Source organism: Dama dama, chromosome 20, assembly GCF_033118175.1.
Source record: "Dama dama isolate Ldn47 chromosome 20, ASM3311817v1, whole genome shotgun sequence".
Lineage (NCBI taxonomy): Eukaryota > Metazoa > Chordata > Mammalia > Artiodactyla > Cervidae > Dama > Dama dama.
The window spans coordinates 12,597,651-12,617,310 of NC_083700.1; the positions used below are offsets into that span (position 1 = coordinate 12,597,651).

The 19,660-nt window shown below is 40.4% G+C and overlaps 1 protein-coding gene across 1 annotated transcript in view; it reads left to right on the forward strand.

The window, feature by feature from the left end:
* SPTA1 (spectrin alpha, erythrocytic 1) overlaps positions 1-19,660 on the forward strand; it is a 67,692-nt gene that overhangs the window by 31,069 nt on the left and 16,963 nt on the right. The window contains exons 22-37 of the mRNA XM_061119824.1: positions 769-920; positions 1,536-1,722; positions 2,967-3,068; positions 4,079-4,170; positions 5,056-5,200; positions 7,130-7,311; positions 9,498-9,597; positions 9,712-9,909; positions 10,945-11,088; positions 11,566-11,669; positions 12,350-12,512; positions 12,769-12,900; positions 13,756-13,893; positions 14,078-14,182; positions 15,342-15,550; positions 19,417-19,537. Of these exons, the coding sequence (XP_060975807.1) occupies positions 769-920; positions 1,536-1,722; positions 2,967-3,068; positions 4,079-4,170; positions 5,056-5,200; positions 7,130-7,311; positions 9,498-9,597; positions 9,712-9,909; positions 10,945-11,088; positions 11,566-11,669; positions 12,350-12,512; positions 12,769-12,900; positions 13,756-13,893; positions 14,078-14,182; positions 15,342-15,550; positions 19,417-19,537 (2,274 nt within the window). The remainder of the gene's footprint in view (positions 1-768; positions 921-1,535; positions 1,723-2,966; positions 3,069-4,078; positions 4,171-5,055; positions 5,201-7,129; positions 7,312-9,497; positions 9,598-9,711; positions 9,910-10,944; positions 11,089-11,565; positions 11,670-12,349; positions 12,513-12,768; positions 12,901-13,755; positions 13,894-14,077; positions 14,183-15,341; positions 15,551-19,416; positions 19,538-19,660) is intronic.

The window sequence follows — 19,660 nt, forward strand, 5'->3', positions numbered from 1 at the left end:
GCAGAAATTGGCAGTGTTGTAAACCAACTACATTTCAATAAAAAAGTAAGAGTCCAAGTAACTTTTTGTTATATTTTAATATTTCATTAATCTCCATAAATTGAGAAGAAAAAAAAAAGAGAGCTCAGGATTTTCTACTCTGAGGATAAGTAATTTGGGGGGAAAGCAAGATTGTCATTATCAGATAAGCTGTGTTCCAGTCCTCTTTTCCTTTTGCTCAGTCTTCCCCATTTCACTACATTATTCTCTGAGGATATTAACTCCAGAGTGGTTAGCATAGCAACATTCCTAAAAAGACTGTGGTCAGGGTGATACTTAAGCAAGAAGCATTCTTATAGGTGAATTTCAGGCAATGCACAATTTTTAGGGGCTCTAGGAGAAGGATGGGGAGAAGTTCTTATACAATACTCTCATACATAGATGCTCCACCCAGAAGAAACCTAGTTTAATTCTGGCCCTATAGGTTTTTTTTTTAATGAATTTTTAGTAGACAAAATACCCTATCATGAAGAGAATGACCATTGCATTTTGAAAACTTCATCAAAGTTAAGGATCTAACATCAAATATCAGATTCCTTGATTTCAGAGGCTTATCTCTGCAATTCCTACAACTCCTGATTTATCTTCTTTGTAATTTATAAAATTTATAAGCAGTTGTTTGTTTCTTCTGGTCATCAGCTTGTCCCTTTGCCTAGAGACGCAGTTATGAGGGTTAAAACTTCTAAATGTGTCTTTTAAGGAAGGAGTGGGGATTTGCTCTTCTTTTAGGACTGGTGGAAAGTAGAAACTGATGATCACCAGGGCTTTGTGCCAGCTGTCTACGTGAGGAAACTAGCCCGTGATGAGTTTCCTATGCTCCCACAACGGAAGCGAGAAGAACCAGGCGACATCATCCAGCGCCAGGAACAGATTGAGAACCAGTAAGTTCTGGAGGCTGGAGAGCTGGACAGTCTTTGGCCAAACATCTCCTCCGATTGGCCAAAGATACATCTCTTGATTCTATTATTTGTTAGATTAAAGATGCTTTTCAAACCCACAGATTTTAAGAGCCAAAAGTAAACAGAGTAATTCAAACCCTTCATTTTTTAAATGAGGAAAGGGAACTCTAGAAACATTATGTAAATTGCCCAAGGTCACGTATTCTGACTCTCTGCCTGGCACTCTGTCACTCTTTCAAGCTTATCAAAAGGTCTTCTGACTCCCACGTGCACTTTGTGTGTGTGTTACTATACGAGGCTATTTCCTATCCAGTTGCCAATAGGAATGTGAACTTTTCTATAAAACAGAAGGGGTATTATCAGTCACACTACTGGGACACTGACATTTTGATTGTTTTTAAATAGAAAGCTTTTGTCTCTCTGCTCTCAATGCTATTTTTCTTCCATCTTTATTTGCTCCTCTTCATTGTTTTTCTTTTGATTTTTCTTCCCTTTCCTTTTTGTCCCTTTTATTCTCTCCCTTTCTCACCCGTACTCTTCTGTGTTTTCTCTGTCTCTTTTCCCCACATTTTCCGTTCTCTTTATTTCTCCACTCAGGTACCAGTCCCTCCTACATCGGGCAGACCAGCGCAGACGTCGTCTGTTGCAACGTTACAATGAGTTTTTGCTGGCCTATGAGGCAGGAGACATGCTGGACTGGATCCGAGAGAAAAAGGCAGAAAACACTGGGGTGGAATTAGATGATGTTTGGGAGTTACAGAAAAAGTTTGATGAGTTCCAAATGGTAAGAAAGAGCTGTCTCCTCTAGACAGCTTTCTGAGGGTTTTCATCATTTCCTTTTACCTCATATCTCCTCCTAAGTAATCCCTTAATTTCATATTTGCTAAATATCCTCCCCAAAGCTAGAGAGTTCCATATGTTAAATATTTCTCTAGATATTACAAGTGGAAAGAAAATGCAGAGGAAGCTAGTTACCTTGATTTTGTAGCCTGCAGTCCCTGTTACTCCTGCATCCTATTGGAAGTACTAGTCTTCCTGAATCTTTACAGCTTGTCCTGTACTGTCCTGTGACCCTGATGCCCAGGTTGAGATAGGGTGTTGTAAGACTTGTAAGGTCTAATTATGGGGCAGAAGTTTGGATGGAAAGGTGGGAAGAACAATCTGACTTTACAGCTAGACAATTTCTAATTTTCTGCCTACCTAAAATCTATTCAATCTCCTTTATTCTCTCAGATCTGTTCTGTTAACTAGCAATTAGTATAAACTTCTCCAACCTTTCCTTTCTATTCCATATGATACTTTCCTTACACATGGAATTCAAAGCTGTACAAAGCTATATATATGTGTGTGTGTGTGTGTATATATATATATATATATATATATACACATACATGTATATATATATATATATGCAGAAGGTAATGGCAGTATGGAGCTAGTTATGGGAAAGGTCAAAGGAAATAGTCTCTCTATATACATAGAGAGAGAAGTAAGAGAAAGGGAAGGGTAAACAGGGTACAATTTATAAAAGAACACTAAGAATAAGACTTCTGTGAGAAAACTCATTGAAAGGCCATTGTATTGTTAAATGAACAATATTGTCACCATAGACATAGATCATTTCCCTAGAGCTGTTTCTTACCACATATCTTAATGTAAGCAAATCGTATCCCAGACAATGAAATTTTTCAGAAAGTGGAGAAATCTGTATTGGTAGCAAAAACTATTACATGGCTCAGGTAAGACCCCTCTGATAGTATAATTTAATCAGGGAGAGATTTTTAAGAAATTTAAGGAAAGATATATCTATATCTCATATAAATAACATTTTTAATAGCCACTGAGTATCAGGGAATTTAAAAGTCCTCTTCTTTGTGGCAGATTGGAGGAGGGCAGTTTGTTGTTTATTACAAGTATGGTTAGCAATATGTTTTAATCTGTAGTCAAGTCAGGGCAAAGGTGACTAGGCAAGAGTGAAAGACTTTTGAGGAGGGAATTTAAACTGCCTTGGTACATTTTTCCACCTAGGATTTGAAGACAAATGAGCCTCGAATGAGGGATATCAACAAGGTGGCTGATGATCTTCAATTTGAAGAGCTTCTGACACCAGAAGGAGCTCAAATACAGCAGGTAACTGTGACTCCTTCTTCTTTCTCACTACCAGGCTGAGTTTTGGGAGTGTTCATATCACTTTAAAATACTTAACTTCATATTCTGCAGATTAGCTAGAACATATGGAAGGTAATTGCAGTAGAGAGCTAGCTATAGGAAAGGTCAAAGGAAATAGTCTATATAGTCCACCTGTGTATCCATCTTGTTGTTGTTCAGCTGCTAAGTTATATGCATTTTAGTCGATTCAAAATCCTTAAATTGCCACACCTCCCCCACCCCATCACCATGAGAAATTCAGTGCTCAAATACTTGAATACAAAGACAATGCAGGTTAAGGAGCTATGATAATAGGAAGTGGTTAATCAAGAAAATGTACTGGATGAGATAGGCTCTGATAAAACCTAATGAAAGAAGAATATAGGTAGTAGAGATGGAGGAGAAGGCATTTGAGACCTTATTCAAGTTTGGACCTGTGGTTCCATAAAATATGTATGGAACTAATGGAATGTCTAGTCCAGTTATCTGAGTTATCATAAACCAGTAAGGATAAACCCTGCCTCCTTTTATGGTAACTAATGTGGGGTAAGAGTGAGAAAGAATGTGCAAAGGAACAATTTTCTTACTCTTCACAGAAAATAGGGCTCTAAACCTACCTGGTTTAGTCATTTCAGGACACACAAAAAAAACTAGCTATCATAGAAAAAGGCAGTGTCTTCTAGCTACCAAGGCAACAAGTCACACTTACTCTTCAGAGGTTGTAATGTAGTCTCTGGGGCAGCCAACATCAATTGATGCGCTAAGGTTGTTGGTTCCCACGTGGAACGTCAATTTGGGAAGGAATGTGATCCCTTTTTTAACTGCATTGGCATAGCTGAGGCCCAAGCTCAAACTATCCAAGAAAGAAAGAAACCTGTGCAATTTCTAAAGGAGATAACATGAAAATAATCAGGATTTAAGCCTCGTCTAATCTTCAGACACCACTAAGCTGAGTTAGATCCCTAGCTAAAGTCTGTGTCTGCCTTTTTCAGGAGTTGAATTCCCGTTGGCGGTCCTTGCAGAGGCTGGCAGAGGAACAGCGCCAACTGCTGGGCAGTGCCCATGCTGTCCAGATGTTTCACAGGTGAGAATTTTAACCTTGAAAAGCAGCACTGCTCTAAAACCAACTCGAGAACCACTGATTCTAGTTGCTATAGTACAACCATAGCTACTAGCTTAACCTTTCTTCGTGGAGAAAATAGGAAATCAGATGTTTCAGTAGTAGGTAGATATCTCATTGCGCACGTAGGCTACTTCAGACAACCAGCTTCTTTTCTCATACCTAGGCTTGGGCCCTGGTACATAATTAGCAGTTTATATATGTTTTCATGATAGTGAATGAAAACTGAAGTTGAAACAAGAGGTTTAAGTAATGACACATCTGAACTAGAAGTAGAGAGTAGAGGGCAATAAACATCACACTGACTCTAAGTGTTGATTCAACAATTTTTTTTTTTAATGTCTGATTGCCAAATCTCTGTCTATACTAAGAAACACACGCACCATTAAGTAAGCAAACTGACAACCAAACACCTTTACTGTGTAAAAATGTATTTTTGAATATTCAGAGAAGGGAAAACTGAAATGCAGACAAGTCTTGTTATTTAGGATGGCGTAAGATTTTCCATGTTTTTCCACAGTTAAACAAGTGGCTTTGCCATCAGGCCACCTGATTCAAATTTAAGGTCTGCCTAAATTTATGGCAGTGGTATAATCTTGAGAAAATACCTAGCCTCTTTTCTTTTTTTTGCTACTTAGCCTCTTAAGCTTTAGTTTTCTCATATATTAAATGGGACTGGTAATAGTAAGCAGGCCTCAAGTAGTTGTTGTAAAGATTAAATGAGCCTAAGTTCTAACACATCCTTAAAAAAAGAATGATGATGGTGGTAGTGATGACTTCTTTGTGAGCCCAGCTAGTCTGCTTTTAGCTTGTGTTATTATTCTTAAACGTTTTACCCTCATGCACCAGAGAAGCAGATGACACAAAGGAGCAGATTGAGAAGAAGCACCAGGCCCTCGATACGGCTGAGCCTGGTTCAGACTTGTTCAGTGTACAGGCCCTTCAGCGGCAGCATGAGAACTTTGAAAGAGATCTCGTACCTCTGGGGGAAAAGGTGAGATGTGCCGTCAAGCTTTTCTAATACGCTCCTCTTCACATCTACCCATATTAATGCCCTCTCCTTTGGTTTTATTATCCAATCTCTTATTCTAGTTCTCCTTATCCTACTCCATTCTTGTCTTTAACCCTGTCCCGAAAGCTAGTCTACCAAAAGGGCATGCCCAGGGCAATTCACATAGAGGGAAACATTTTTGAAGTTTTTTTCAAAAGTGAAGTACAGTTGATTTACAATGTTGTGTTAATTACTGCTGTACACCAAAGTGATTCAGTTTTATAAATACATATAAATATATATATATACATATATATCCTTTTTTATATTCTTTTCTATTATGGTTTATCATAAGGTATTGCATATAGTTCTCTGTGATATACAGTAGGACTTTGCTGTTTATCCATTCTATATATAAAAGCTTACATCTGTTAACCCCAACCTCCCTCTCCATTCCACCCCCAACCCCCTCTCCCTTGGCAACCACAGGTCTATTCTTTATATCTGTGATTCTGTTTCCCTTTTATAGATAGGTTCATTTGTGTCATATTTCAGATTCCACATGTAAGTTATATCATATGGTACTTGTCTTTCTCTTTCTGACATACTTCACTTAATATGATAATCTCTAGTTGCTCCAAATGGCATTATTTCATTCCTTTTTATGGCTGAGTAATAGTCCATTGTATGCATAGTATATCTTCTTTATCCATTTATCTGTCAATGAACATTTAGGTTATTTTGTGTCTTGGCTATTGTAAAGAGTGCTGCTATGAATATTGGGGTGTGTGTATCTTTTTGAATTCTAATTTTGTCTGAATATATTCCCAGGAGAGGGGTTGCTGGATCTTATGGCAATTCTATTTTTAGTTTTTTGAGGAATCTCCACACTGTTTTCTACAGTGGCAGTACCAAATAGCATTGAGGGAAAATATATTATAGTAAATGAGCCTCTTTGTGAGTTCCAAGTGAGTTTGTGAGTTCCAAGTGACCAGAATGTATAGAAGTTAGTTGGAGATCAGTAGCCTAAGATAAATAGAAGATGATCATACCTGGTATGACCAGGCCTATGCCTGAGTATGGTACAGAGTTTCCTTAGAAGGGATTGAAGAAGCTTAATCCTACTCTGGCCAAAAAATGAACTCTAAATCTTGCCAAATACACTCTGGAATAACTCAGGGGGAGCATAGAACTTGCATTACCATAAAAAACAAAAAGAAGCACAGAAAATGTCTACATTAAAAAGATCTTCATGTTAATTGACACTTGCCACCAACCAAGTCACTTAACCACCCTGTCCTATAGCCTTATTTATTTGTTTGTTTATGTATTTATACAAAGGTTTATTTTTAAATGTATGACAGATTCCAAGACAACATTTCCTTCTTCCTATAGGTGGCAATAGATATTATGTCAGAGAATACAAATGTATAAATAGGAATGGAATTAATTATTATCATTGCCTCAGGCACGAGGAACAGATTCCTTTTTGTAAGATTTCTTAATTCCACCTGTGGCCAGGGGGCCCTTTCCCTGAAGCCTTTCCTTTTAGCTTCTCGAATTTTTTCTGCTCCTCCTTCTTCTGTTTCTGCTTGAATGCCTTATCTTCCTCTTCTTTCTCCTTGATTTGCTTTTTGGGCTGCTTCAGAGGCGGCTTCTTGCCACCGTCACAGCCCAACATGATACCTGAGGCCTCTTCCCTGGACCTTACCACCAGAAGCAGCCTTCTAAGCATAAAAAGAAGCATGGTCATGTCAAGAGTGGCTACTCTGGAGAAGTATCACATACATCCAAAGGGTTTCCATCATCATATAAAAAATAGTGAGACCTCATTGATGTCTGTTTGAGGAAGGAGCACCCTGAGGCTTGGAACTCTTTTGCTAGGATTCAGGTGTGACATCAAGCTGATTGTCAGAACTCTTGACCCCCTAGGTGGAGGTATTGAGGGATACAGCAGATCGGCTCAGTGAATCCCACCCAGATGCCACTGATGACCTGCAGAGGCAGCGGTTGGAGCTGAAGGAGGCCTGGGATGAGCTGCAGGGGCTTACACGGGATCGTAAGGAGAACCTACAGGAGTCCTTAAAATTCTACCAGTTCCTCAGCCAGGCCAGGTAAAGTTCCAGAGGCAGACTCCCACCAAGTGAAATTGGCAGTTCCCACGTCTGGCCCGTAAATGGAGCTTCTAGGAGCTGCCTGGGTACAGGTGTCCTTCATTACCTGGTTTGGAGGGTAGCTCCTGGTCCAGACTGTACCTTCGGTAAGGAACAAAATTCTCAGGTTCAATATTTCAAGCCATGAAATATTGAATTTTGGAAGAATATGAGGTTATCTATGCCAGTTAAGTATGCTTTTAAGGAGTCTATACTATATAGAGAGTGCTATATCAGGAATTATAGGATATTGGGAATTCCCAGAGGCACTAGTGATAAAGAATCTGCCTGCCAATGCAGGAGACAAAAGAGACATGGATTTGATCCCTGGGTCAGGAAGATTCCCTGGAGGAGAAAATTGTAACCCATTCCTGTATTCTTGCTGGGAAAATCCCATAGACAGAGGAGCCTGGAGGGCTACAGTCCATGGGGTCACACAGAGTCAGACATGACTGAGCACACACATGCACAGGATATGGGGGGATATTCTACTGGAAAAGCAAAGAAAAATACAGATAACCAGGGTGGAACATGGAATAGCCCCAAACACTCATCCCAACAAATAGATGGAACTATATAAACAAAGGCATGAGAATAGGAAGGTATAGAATACCCATGACACGGGGACAGCTAGATCCTGAGTTTTGTACATCACAGGGGTGAGGAGAAGTAGCAAGAGATAAACTCAGAAATGTTAAGCTCAAATCCTTTTTTAAATTTTTTATTGGAGTTTAATTGTTTTTGACTGTTGGAGAAGTTTCACTGTTTTGCTAAACAATTTAGACATGATGATGTTTTAACAAATACACACTTTATCAGTGGAACAGTTTGCACATTCTGCCCCATCTTATCAGTCTGCATTTAGAATTGAGGGTTCAGGAAGTAACAGCTTGCAATGTAATATTTTTGAAGACAAAAGGGGGCGACTTTGGCAAAAGACTACAAGTGTTCTTGCCAATGCCCTCCCCAATTCAGCATCTCTGGAAAGTTATAGTGTTTCACATAGTATAAATAAATAGCATTCATACTCACTCCTCCAAAGTATATATATGCCCATATATCTCTGCTTATATAGGTTCTGTCTATACTTAAGATTGCATGTTAAATGCTGACTCTTTCCCTTTATGAAATATTATTCAACAGAATAATAATGCAGAAGTAATATTAGCACCCTCAGAGCAACTCTAACACCTTATTTTATCTCTTCAGGACAGTCTTTCTTTTCAGGGTTTTTGGAAAAAATACTAATCTCTATGTTTTGCTTGCTTTTTATTTTCTTCTCTCAGTGTTAAGTGTGAAACTCCTAGAAGGCACAAATACATCTCTTTCACAATAAAACTTAGCTGTTTAAATAAGTGAATAAGTGAGTTTACAAAAGAAGAGGACTTTCTGCCCTAGAGCTACTGATTCCTATTTAGTAAACAAGAGTATGGGTACTCTTCATGAGATGCTGAGTTAGACCATCATATATAATTTTTTAACTCAATGCATTATTCTTTGACATTTACCTTCTGGGACAGATGGACTTTATCCCTCCTTTTCTAATTTATTGAGTGGGAAATGGCCCTGGTTTAATCAGGAGCAGAGAGTAAGTATGATGTGTGTGTGTGCGTGTGTGTGTGTGTGTTGGGCAGAAGCATGTACTGGATTCAGTTTGGAATAAGAGTAAGAATAAATATATGCCTCATCTGAGATTCTATGCTAAGATAAATCTTTAAACCCAAAATCCACTTTAAAGGAGTAGGCTATATTAAAAGTAATGGAATATGTACCAGTCCAGGATTCCAGTCTGGGTTCTACTCCATATGTCTGTTTCCAGTTTTAGCATATAGGCAAATCACTTACATTCTCTAGGCCAACTTCCTCATCTCCAAAGTGGAAGGAAAAGAATTCCCAGAATTCTACTCAAAATTATTGCAAGAATCAAAAGAGATAGTGTGTGAAGAAAATTTCAAATGCAACAGAATGCTATTATTAAATTATACAGTGAAAACAACAAAGCTAGGATCTGTGAAGGCTATAAACTAGAAAGAAAATATAATATAGATCTGGAAATGTTTTCTAGGGGAGAAAAAGTCCAAGGACAGACAGTTTTGTAGCAAGTTGCAAGGTTTTCTTGATTCACTTTCAGTATGCCATTTCTCTAGGGACTTACAGAATTGGATTAGTGGCATTGGTGGCATGGTCTCATCCGAGGAGCTGGCTGAGGATTTAACTGGCACAGAGATCATGATAGAGCGACACCAGGTATGGTGACAAAAGCCTTAGCCTCTGATCACATAGCCTCACAACTTTCCTGCATTTAGCAGCTTTTGTGAGATGTCACCGGCCTCATCAGTCTCTGATCCCTTTTTCCCATAGGACCATCGTGCTGATATGGAGGCCCAGGCTCCCGCCTTCCAGGCCTTTGAAGACTTCGGTACAGAACTGACAATCAGTGGGCACCGGGACAGCCCCAAAATTGAAGAAAAGCTTCAAGCTGTTAGACTAGAGAGAGATGAGTTGGAGAGTGCTTGGGAACAACGCAAAAAGATGCTAGATCAGTGTCTGGAGTTGCAGGTACTGCAAATTCCCAATCATTAAGCAGACTTAGCTTAGTCTGTTCCTTCTATGCAGTTTCACAGAATTAATTCAGGTGCTTATTTCACTGGAATTCCATGCCAAAAGCATAAAAGTATCTCTTGATTATCTGACATTGCATTTTCTGATCATTGTGGTGTTCTTTGCTTCTTATTCTTATTAATGAAAAGCTAAACAAAAAGGGGGTCAGTCCTAGGGCATGGGGCCCTGAAATTAAGTGGTTATAATTTATCGATATTTAAATTTACTTATTGATTGAAAGTTTTATTGATTTTTATTGAGAACCTACTAAGAACAAAAATATTAGTAAGATAGTGTCTATTTTCTAAAAGTAGTGAAATTAGACTTGTAGGCAGATCATTCTAATATATAAAATAATTACTGATAAAATGTGTGAATGTTTTGAGATTATAGCAGAGGGAGTGATTAATGCTCTTGAGGGAAGGGAGTGGAAGTGTCACATGCTGTCCTGAAAAACAGTCCTTACTAGAGTCTTAAAGAAATAACCAGCCAGTTTTTACCAAGTGTGTGTGTGTGTGTGTGCGTGCACGCTCAGTAGCTCAGAGTGTCCAACTCTTTTGTGACCCCATGGACTGTAGCCCATTGGGCTCCTCTGCCCATGGAATTGTCCAGGTAAGCATACTGGAGCAGGTTGCCGTTTCCTACTCCAGGGGATCTTCTTGATCCAGGGATCAAACCCACATCTCTTGCACTCCTGCATTGGCAAGTGGATTCTTTACTACTGTGTCACATGGGAAGCCCATTTACCATGTCTAGGATATGGAAAATAGTACTGCAAGAATGGAGGAAAGCTTATATGAAAACATAAACCATGTTTTCAGGGAAGAGTAAAAGGTCCAGTATAGCTAAGATTTATTGTATGAATGTTTCTTGGAAGAATATTGGCATCCTTTACAGGGTCCCTATTATCAATATCATGGGAGAGGTGGGAGATCATTTCCTCTGTCTGCCTGGAATGAACATACCATATACATTTAATTTTAACCCGCATAGTTGTTCCGAGGGAACTGTGATCAGGCTGAGAGCTGGATGGTGGCACGTGAGAATTATCTAAGGTCGGATGATAAGGGGTCCTTAGACAGTCTGGAGGCCTTGATGAAGAAACGTGATGATTTGGACAAAGCAATTACTGACCAGGTAAAAACAGCTAATACAAGAATTCCAATAATAACTGTTAGTAATAATGACAGAAAACCTGCACATGTATGTGGTTTTATGATTTGCATGTATTTTAATTCCCATTTGCTTTTCACATAAACTTTGAGGTAGGCAGGGAACATAGTGGCTTAGTCTTAGCCAAGGTGCAGAAGCTGTTTTATATGCTATCTAACATCCCATTCAATGCAGGGATCACTTTCTACAAAGACCAAGGGAAGTGTCTGTTCTATAGGGAAATTGGCACCACACATGTAGTCCACCTCAGTATCACTATTGATGTTTCTCTTTTTGTTGAGTTAAAAGCCACCTCCCTATGGCATTTACCTTTCGGCTTTGGTTTTGTTCCCCTTTGTGAAACCACAAAAGATATATCTCTCCTTTTCTAGGAGGAAGTCTGAGATTGCACTAAGAGCCTACTTTCTGGGTATCTGGGCTTTTTTTCTTTCCTTTATCTAGGAAAAGAGAATCACTGAACTAGATCTTTTTGCTGAACGACTCATAGCTGAAGACCACTATGCCAAGGAAGAGATTGCTGCTCGGAACCAACGCATACTAGAGAGGTCAGTATCGAGCAGTTGTTTTGTGAGCTATAGGAAGATATAGGGGCTTTCCTTGTGGCTCAGCTGGTAAAAAATCTGCCTACAATATGGGATATCTGGGTTAGATTCCTGGGTTGGAAGATACCCTGGAGAAGAGAAAGCCTACCCTCTCCAGTATTCTGGCCTGGAGAATTCCATGGACTGTATAGTCCATGGGGTTGCAAAGAGTCAGACACAACTGAGCAACATTCACTCACTCACTCACTCAGGAAGATATAGAAAAGTGACTCCTTTGCTAGCATTGAGGATGGGGATAATACTTTGAGTTCTCATTTCTGTGCTGTGGTCTTCTAAGCTGCTTCAGTCATCTCTGACTCTTGGCAACCCTGTGGCCTATAACCTACCAGGCTCCTCTGTTCATGGGATTCTCCAGGCAAGAATACTAGAGTGGGTTGCCATGCCCTCCTTTAGGGAATCTTCCTGACCCAGGGATCGAACTCACATCTCTTACATCTCCTGCATTGGTAGGCAGGTTCTTGACCACTAGTGCCACTTGGGAAGCCCATATATAACATATAAGTGTACAAATAATGAGAATGAGAAGATAAAGTGCAGATAAGCAAATAGGGATATTCATGGATTTGGCATCAAGGCTTGGTAGAAAGATAGAGGGCAGAGAATAATCTAGTCCCTACTTTCAGATGGAAGATTCTCAAAGAACAGCTGATTGATGAGCGGATGAAACTTGGAGACCATGCTGACCTAAAACAATTCTACCATGACCTTAAGGACCAAGAAGAATGGATCAGTGAGATGTTGCCCATAGCCTGTGATGAATCCTACAAAGATCCCACCAATATTCAGGTAAGTTCAAAATAAGAATCTTGGAAAACTTCAACTACTTAGACTGCTGAATGAATCGTCACCTCCTAATGTGGAAAACTTCCTTACTGTTCACACTGCCATCCCTGCCTTCAGGGATTTCTGAAGAAATGGAGGGAGTTCTTCCCAAGAATTAGTTAAGAATTAATTAAGAATCCTTAATTTTTCCTTTTAAACAGAATTTATCTCATCTTACTTTCTAAATTAGATGGTAATTTAGGTTCTGCTTTCCCTTCAGAGAAAATATCTGAAGCACAAGACCTTTGAAGATGAGGTCAATAGCCGAGCTGAGCAGGTGGAAGGAGTCGTCAACTTGGGGAACACTCTGGTTGAGCGGAGGGCATGCGATGGTAATGAAGAGTCTGTGAAGGTGGGTTCTGCTTATGATGGGCTTTGGGCTATCAAGGCATAAGAAGAGAAATCTTTTATACCCTTTCAGTGTTTCCATGTATAGGAATATAGAATATATTCTATTAATGATCTTCCCTTTGTTTTTTTCACAAAAGAGGAGGAAAATATGTTGTTTTGGGATTCCCCTGGAGAGGGGATAGGCTACCCACTCCAGTATTCTGGCTTGGTGAATTCCATGGACTGTATAGTCCATGGGGTCACAAAGAGTCGGACAAGACTGAGAGACTTGAACTTTCAGACCTTATCCCTCCCATCATACTCAGCATCTTGACCTCCAAGACAGCTTTAGACTTAATTCCTATGTGTTATCATGCTTGCTTATATTTTCTGTCCTTACCACCAAGAGTTTTGACATTTAGGCAATCAGCTTCTGTAATCAGTCCAGAATTCTTTCTTCAAAATTTCTGCAAACACCTACTATTGCTTCCCCAAATTTAAACCAGCATAAACAATTATGATTTAAAATATATGACCTTCAAGCACTGGAAGATTTTGGCTGGACCTGAACTCCAGAGCCTCCCTACATTATTCTTTCAAATTGTCACAGAACCCTAAATACCACAATGACCCCTCAATTCAGGAGAGGGCTATGATCAAGTAGGGCTTCCCTGGTGGATCAGATGATAAAGAATCTGCCAGCAATGCGGGATACCTGGGTTCAATCCCTGGGGTTGGGAAGATCCCCTGGAGGAGGGCATGGCAATCCATTTCCAGTATTGTTGCCTGGGAAATCCCATGGACAGAGGAGCCTGGTGGGCTACAGTTCATGGGGTCTGCAAAGCGTCAGATGTGACTGAGTGACTAACACGCACAGGATCAAGTAGAAGAGTTGGAGAAAAACTGGGACTACTTGCTTGAGAGAACAATTGACAAAGGACAGAAGCTCGATGAAGCTAGTCGCCAGCAGAGGTTCAACACGAGCATCCGGGACTTTGAGTTCTGGCTCTCAGAGGTATTTATACCTGGAAATGGTGTGGGCATGGGAGCTTAATAAATTCTTGTCAAATAAATAGACTTTTACGTGAACAATTTCCTTGACTTTTCTTGGAAAAAGTTTGGGGACATAGTTGCAAATCTTGTTCTCCTTAAAGACAGTTTTCATCTGGCATCTGTATTGTCTACCTTTCCATTTCCAGGCAGAGACACTGCTGACCATGAAGGATCAGGCCAGGGATCTAGCTTCAGCAGGAAACTTGCTCAAGAAGCATCAGCTACTGGAAACAGAGATGTTGGCCAGACAGGTAAGTAGTATTCGAATTGCACTCTTCTGGCCAGAATGGAAATGTTGGTGACTTTTCACTTTCCTGTCCCAGGAGGCTGTTTGAGAACAGCTTTGCAAAGCTGGGCTTAGTGTCCTCAACCAGCAGTCATTATGATCAGGTCAAGTGCGTGGACTCCAGAGCTCCTAACCTTATTATCATTAAATCATAGATTCTAAGATTCTGATAAAATGTGAAAATTAAAGTGTTAGTCACTCAGCCATGTCTGGCTCTTTATGACCCCGTGGACTGTAGCCTACCAGGCTCCTCTCTCCATGGAATTCTCCAAGCAAGAATACTGGAATCAGATTCCAAGAAGTAGATCCTAAAAAATGGTCTTGTTTACCTTTTAATGATCCATGAATATAAACTCACTCTCTTCCAAAGCTGTAATATTTGATCTGGTGTTTTAAAGAAAATAAAAGTTTATTTTTCAGAACTACTAAAAAAAAATCAGATGGGAACACGTGCAAGGCAGTTGAACTATATGTACGTTGTGAAAGTTCTATGGAGCATTTCAGCTGTATCCTAATGTCAAACAGAGATGTGTCCTGTGAGCTATGATAAACATTCAGAGAGGTGTTAGTTTCACATTGATGGATTTTATATTATCAGTTTTATTTGGTAACACAGACACGCAAAGAACATGATGTCCAAGTTTTCTTAATTTCAGGACTTGATGATATTCTCCTGGACATCACTAGGGGGCAGACTTGGAATGCAAATAGACATAGATGAGGCTGGCTGGGTTCTGAATGTGACTAGCCTGAGAATGTTGCCAAAAAAGAATCTTGAATATTTCAGTCACTCAGTCTGTGTCATATTCAGCACTATAAAAAGATAGCCTGTTTGGAGACACAGTGCTTGTTCACCAAGGTCTTATTTTCCATATGGGGAGAAGAAGAAAACCCAAGGGAAAACATCAGAAGGCCAAATACATAGTTCCAACAAAGCAGCCATGCTATGTATAATATCTGTATTCTTGCCCTTATCCAAACTGAGTTAAAACAACATAAGGTCAAATTCACTATCTGCAAAGATGAATCTATTTTCCCCAGTCTTTGAACTTGAACTAGCAGTGTTTAAAGGTCTACTTAATACCTATACTGCACTAATCATTGAGGACACTTGGGCTTTCTAGGATGCACTCCAGGACCTGAACACATTGGCTGCAGAGCTGATCGCCAGTGGGACTTTCAATACTGACCAGATCATGGAGAAAAGGGATAAAGTCAACGAGCGCTTCCTGAATGTCAAGGATTTGGCGGCTGAGCACCATGAGAATCTGAAAGAGGCGTATGCCTTATTCCAGTTCTTCCAGGACCTAGATGATGAAGAGTTCTGGATAGAGTATGTACTGACAGCTTACATTGCGTGGATAGTCCAAGAAAATAGATAATCCACCAAACATGTTCTTATTTGATGCTGAAATGAAATAAGTAAAATGAACATTGGTTTCATTTTTATCAATTTTTTTCACTGTGTGTACACAGAAGGAGACAGGCACGGAGGGAGTGAGGAGAAGTTCACATACATTCTGGGAAGAAAATTAAGAAGCTGTATATGTGTATTTTTTGGACTTCCCATAGCTCAAACGGTAAAGAATCTGCCTGCAATGCAGGAAACCAGGGCTTGATCCCTGCGTTGGGAAGATCTTCTGGAGAAGGAAATGGCAACCCACTCCAGTATTCTTGCCTGGAGAATTCCATGGACAGAGGAGGCTGGCGGGCTACAGTCCAGTGGGACTGCAAAGAGTAGGACACGACTGAGTGACTAACACGCATATGTTTGTTTTCAGATAGTTCATATGTGTTAAGTCCTCTGTCCATGAGATTCTCCAGACAAGAATGCTGGAGTTTGCTATTTCCTTTTGCAGGGGATCTTCCTGACCTAGGGATTGAACCATGTCTCTTATGTCTCCTGCACGGGCAGGTGGGTTCTTTACCACTATGGCCCCCTGGGAAACCAGATAGTTCGTGGAATGTGTAATGCCCACTCTGAATTAGATAGCTGAGCGCTGACAGCTTACGGGACTGGTCACTATCGTCATTCTTTCTGTGTCTTGTGTATCTAATATGTGACTGAACTTGACACTGGCAGAGAATTTACAGTACCTGCGCTTTGTGCTCAGTCGTGACACATGCTTTACGGCCCCGTGGACTGCAGCCCGCCGGGCTCCTCTGCCCTTGGGGATTCTCCAGGCATGAATACTGGACCGGGGTGCTATGTCCTCCTCCAGGGGATCTTTCCAACCCAGGGATTGAATCCAGGTCTCCCACATTGCAGGCGGATTCTTTACCATCTGAGACACCAGGGAAGCCCAAGAATACTGGAGTGGATAGCCTATCCCTTCTCCAGGGGAACTTCCCAACCTAGGGATTGAACTGGGGTCTTGGCATTGAAGGCAGATTTTTCACTGGCTGAGCCACCAGAGAAGCCTACATAGCACTTGCTATGGTATTATTCTTCAGTTCAGTTCAGTTCAGTTCAGTCACTCAGTTGTGTCTGACTCTTTGCAACCACACGGACCACAACAAGAAAGGCCTCCCTATCCATCACCAACTCCCAGAATTTATTCAAACTCATGTTCACTGAGTTGGCGATGCCATCCAACCATCTCATCCTCTGTTGTCCCCTTCTCCTCCTGCCTTCAATCTTTCCCAGCATCAGGGTCTTTTCCCAAATGAGTCAGCTCTTCATATCAGGTGGCCAAACTATTGGAGTTTCAGCTTCAACATCAGTCCTTCCAATGAATACCCAGGACTGATCTCCTTTAGGATGGGCTGGTTGGATCTCCTTGCAGTCCAAGGGACTCTCAAGAGTCTTCTCCAACACCACAGTTCAAAAGCATCAATTCTTTGGCACTCAGCTTTCTTTTTCTTTTCTTTTCTTCGCATCCATACATGACTACTGGAAAAACCATAGCCTTGACAAGATGGACCTTTGTTGGCAAAGTAATGTCTCTGCTTTTTAATATGCTGTCTAGGTTGGTCATAACTTTCCTTCCAAGAAGTAAGCATCTTTTAATTTAACGGCTGCAATCACCATCTCCAGTGATTTTGGAGCCCAAAAATAAAGTCTGCCACTGATTCCCCATCTAATTGCCATGAAGTGATGGGACCAGATGCCATGATCTTAGTTTTCTGAATGTTGAGCTTTAAGCCAACTTTTTCCACTCTCCTCTTTCACTTTCATCAAGAGGATCTATAGTTCTTCTTCACTTTCTGCCATAAGGGTGGTGTCTTCTGCATATCTGAGGTTATTGATACTCCTCCTGGCAATCTTGACTCCAGCTTGTGCTTCTTCCAGCCCAGTGTTTCTCATGATGTACTCTGCATAGAAGTTAAATAAGCAGGGTGACAATATACAGCCTTGACGTACTCCTTTTCTTATCTGGAACCATTCTGTTGTTCCATGTCCAGTTCTAACTGTCGCTTCCTGACCTGCATACAGATTTCTCAAGAGGCAGGTCAGGTGGTCTGGTATTCCCATCTCTTTCATATTTTTCCACAGTTCATTGCGATCCACATATTCAAAGGCTTTGACATAGTAAAGCAGAAATAGATGTTTTTTCTGGAAATCTCTTGCTTTTTTGATGATCCAACAGATGGTGCCCATTTGATCTCTGGTTCCTCTGTCTTTTCTAAAACCAGCTTGAATATCTGGAAGTTCACAGTTCATGTATTGCTGAAGCCTGGCTTGGAGAATTTTGAGCATTACCTTACTAGTGTGTGAGATGAGTGCAATTGTGGGCTAGTTTGAGCATTCTTTGGCATTGCCTTCTTTGGGATTGGAATGAAAACTGACCTTTTCCAGTCCTGTGCTCACTGCTGAGTTTTCCAAATTTGCCGGCATATTGAGTGCAGCACTTTCACAGCATCATCTTTCAGGATTTGAAATAGCTCAACTGGAATTCCATCACCTCCACTAGCTTTGTTCATAGTGGTGCTTTGTAAGGCCCACTTGACTTCACATTCTAGAATGTTTGGCTCTAGGTGAGTGAGCACACCATCATGATTATCTGGGTTGTGAAGATCATTTTTGTACAGTTCTTCCATGTATTCTTGCCACATCTTCTTAATCTCTTCTGCTTCTGTTAGGTCCATACCATTTCTGTCGTTTATTGAGCCCATCTTTGCATGAAATGTTCCCTTGGTATCTCTAATTTTCTTGAAGAGATCTCTGGTCTTTCCCATTCTATTTTTTCCCTCTATTTCTTTGCACTGATCTCGCTGATTCTACTTTTTGTAAAAATAGAGGTGGAAAAATCTTACCAAATCAAATGATTTGTCTTATTTCTACCCTGCCTCATCATGTTTCTTTTCTATAAAACTGTTGATTCTTGTTCATTATCAGTGAATCAGAGGAAAGGAATGTGCATAGGGCACCAAGCAGGACATTTTTGAACCTTTTTGGAAATAGTAAGATATTGTAAAACAACTATATCCCAGTAAAAGAAATGGTGGGATATTTTCTACCTAGTCTTTCACCACACTTCAAGGTGATGTTCAAACATGTTATACTCAGAACCAATCCAACTGCCACGACTCCTGTGATGTCAGCTTTTATGTCTGTTTTACCTGAATTAGCTATTGATATGGGCTTCCCCTGAGGCTCAGTGATAGGAGAATCCAGCTGCCAGTGCAGGGAGTTGCAGGAGACCCCTGTTCAATTCCTGGGTCAGGAACATCCCCTAGAGAAGGAAACGGCAACCCACTCTAGTATTGTTGCCTGGAGAATCCCATGCACAGAGGAGCCTAGCAGGCTACAGTCCATAGGGTCGCAAAGAGTTGGATGTGACTGAGCGGGCATGCATACCATGTACATAATTATTGACATTAATAGAAGGTCATATAAGCAGATATGTTTGTATATATGTAGTGAGTATGTGTGTGTGTGTAATTTTCACATTTTCTGAAGGAGAAACAACAGTGAGTTCTTGAGAAAAGAGAAGATACACATGTAGACAGGCAAAGAAATGGATGAGAAGGCTGTTCCAGTATGTTATTTTAATTTGTGTTGGTCTAAGTCCAATATTTTGCTGAAAGGCTCTGCCACTTATTAACTTTGTGATTACTGACACCAGAGTGTTCCAGAATTTACCCCCACCATACTCCCAGCCAAACACATATGCTTAGAAAACCATCCTTTTAGGATGTCCTCAGTCTAAAGTTTTAGGATGTCTAAAGTCTAAAAGTTTTCTTCCTTGATCTCAGGGAGAAGTTGGTACGAGTGAGATCCCAGGACTATGGAAGGGATCTGCAGGGGGTTCAGAATTTGCTGAAGAAGCACAGACGCCTAGAAGGAGAGCTGGTGGCACACGAACCTGCCGTCCAGGTAGGAATATGAAACCTGAAAAGACAGAGATAATGTAATCGTAGCACTTCATGTTATGGATAAATATTAGGTTGGTGCAAAAGATTTATGGTTTCAGACCCTGAATTTTAAATCATTATGACT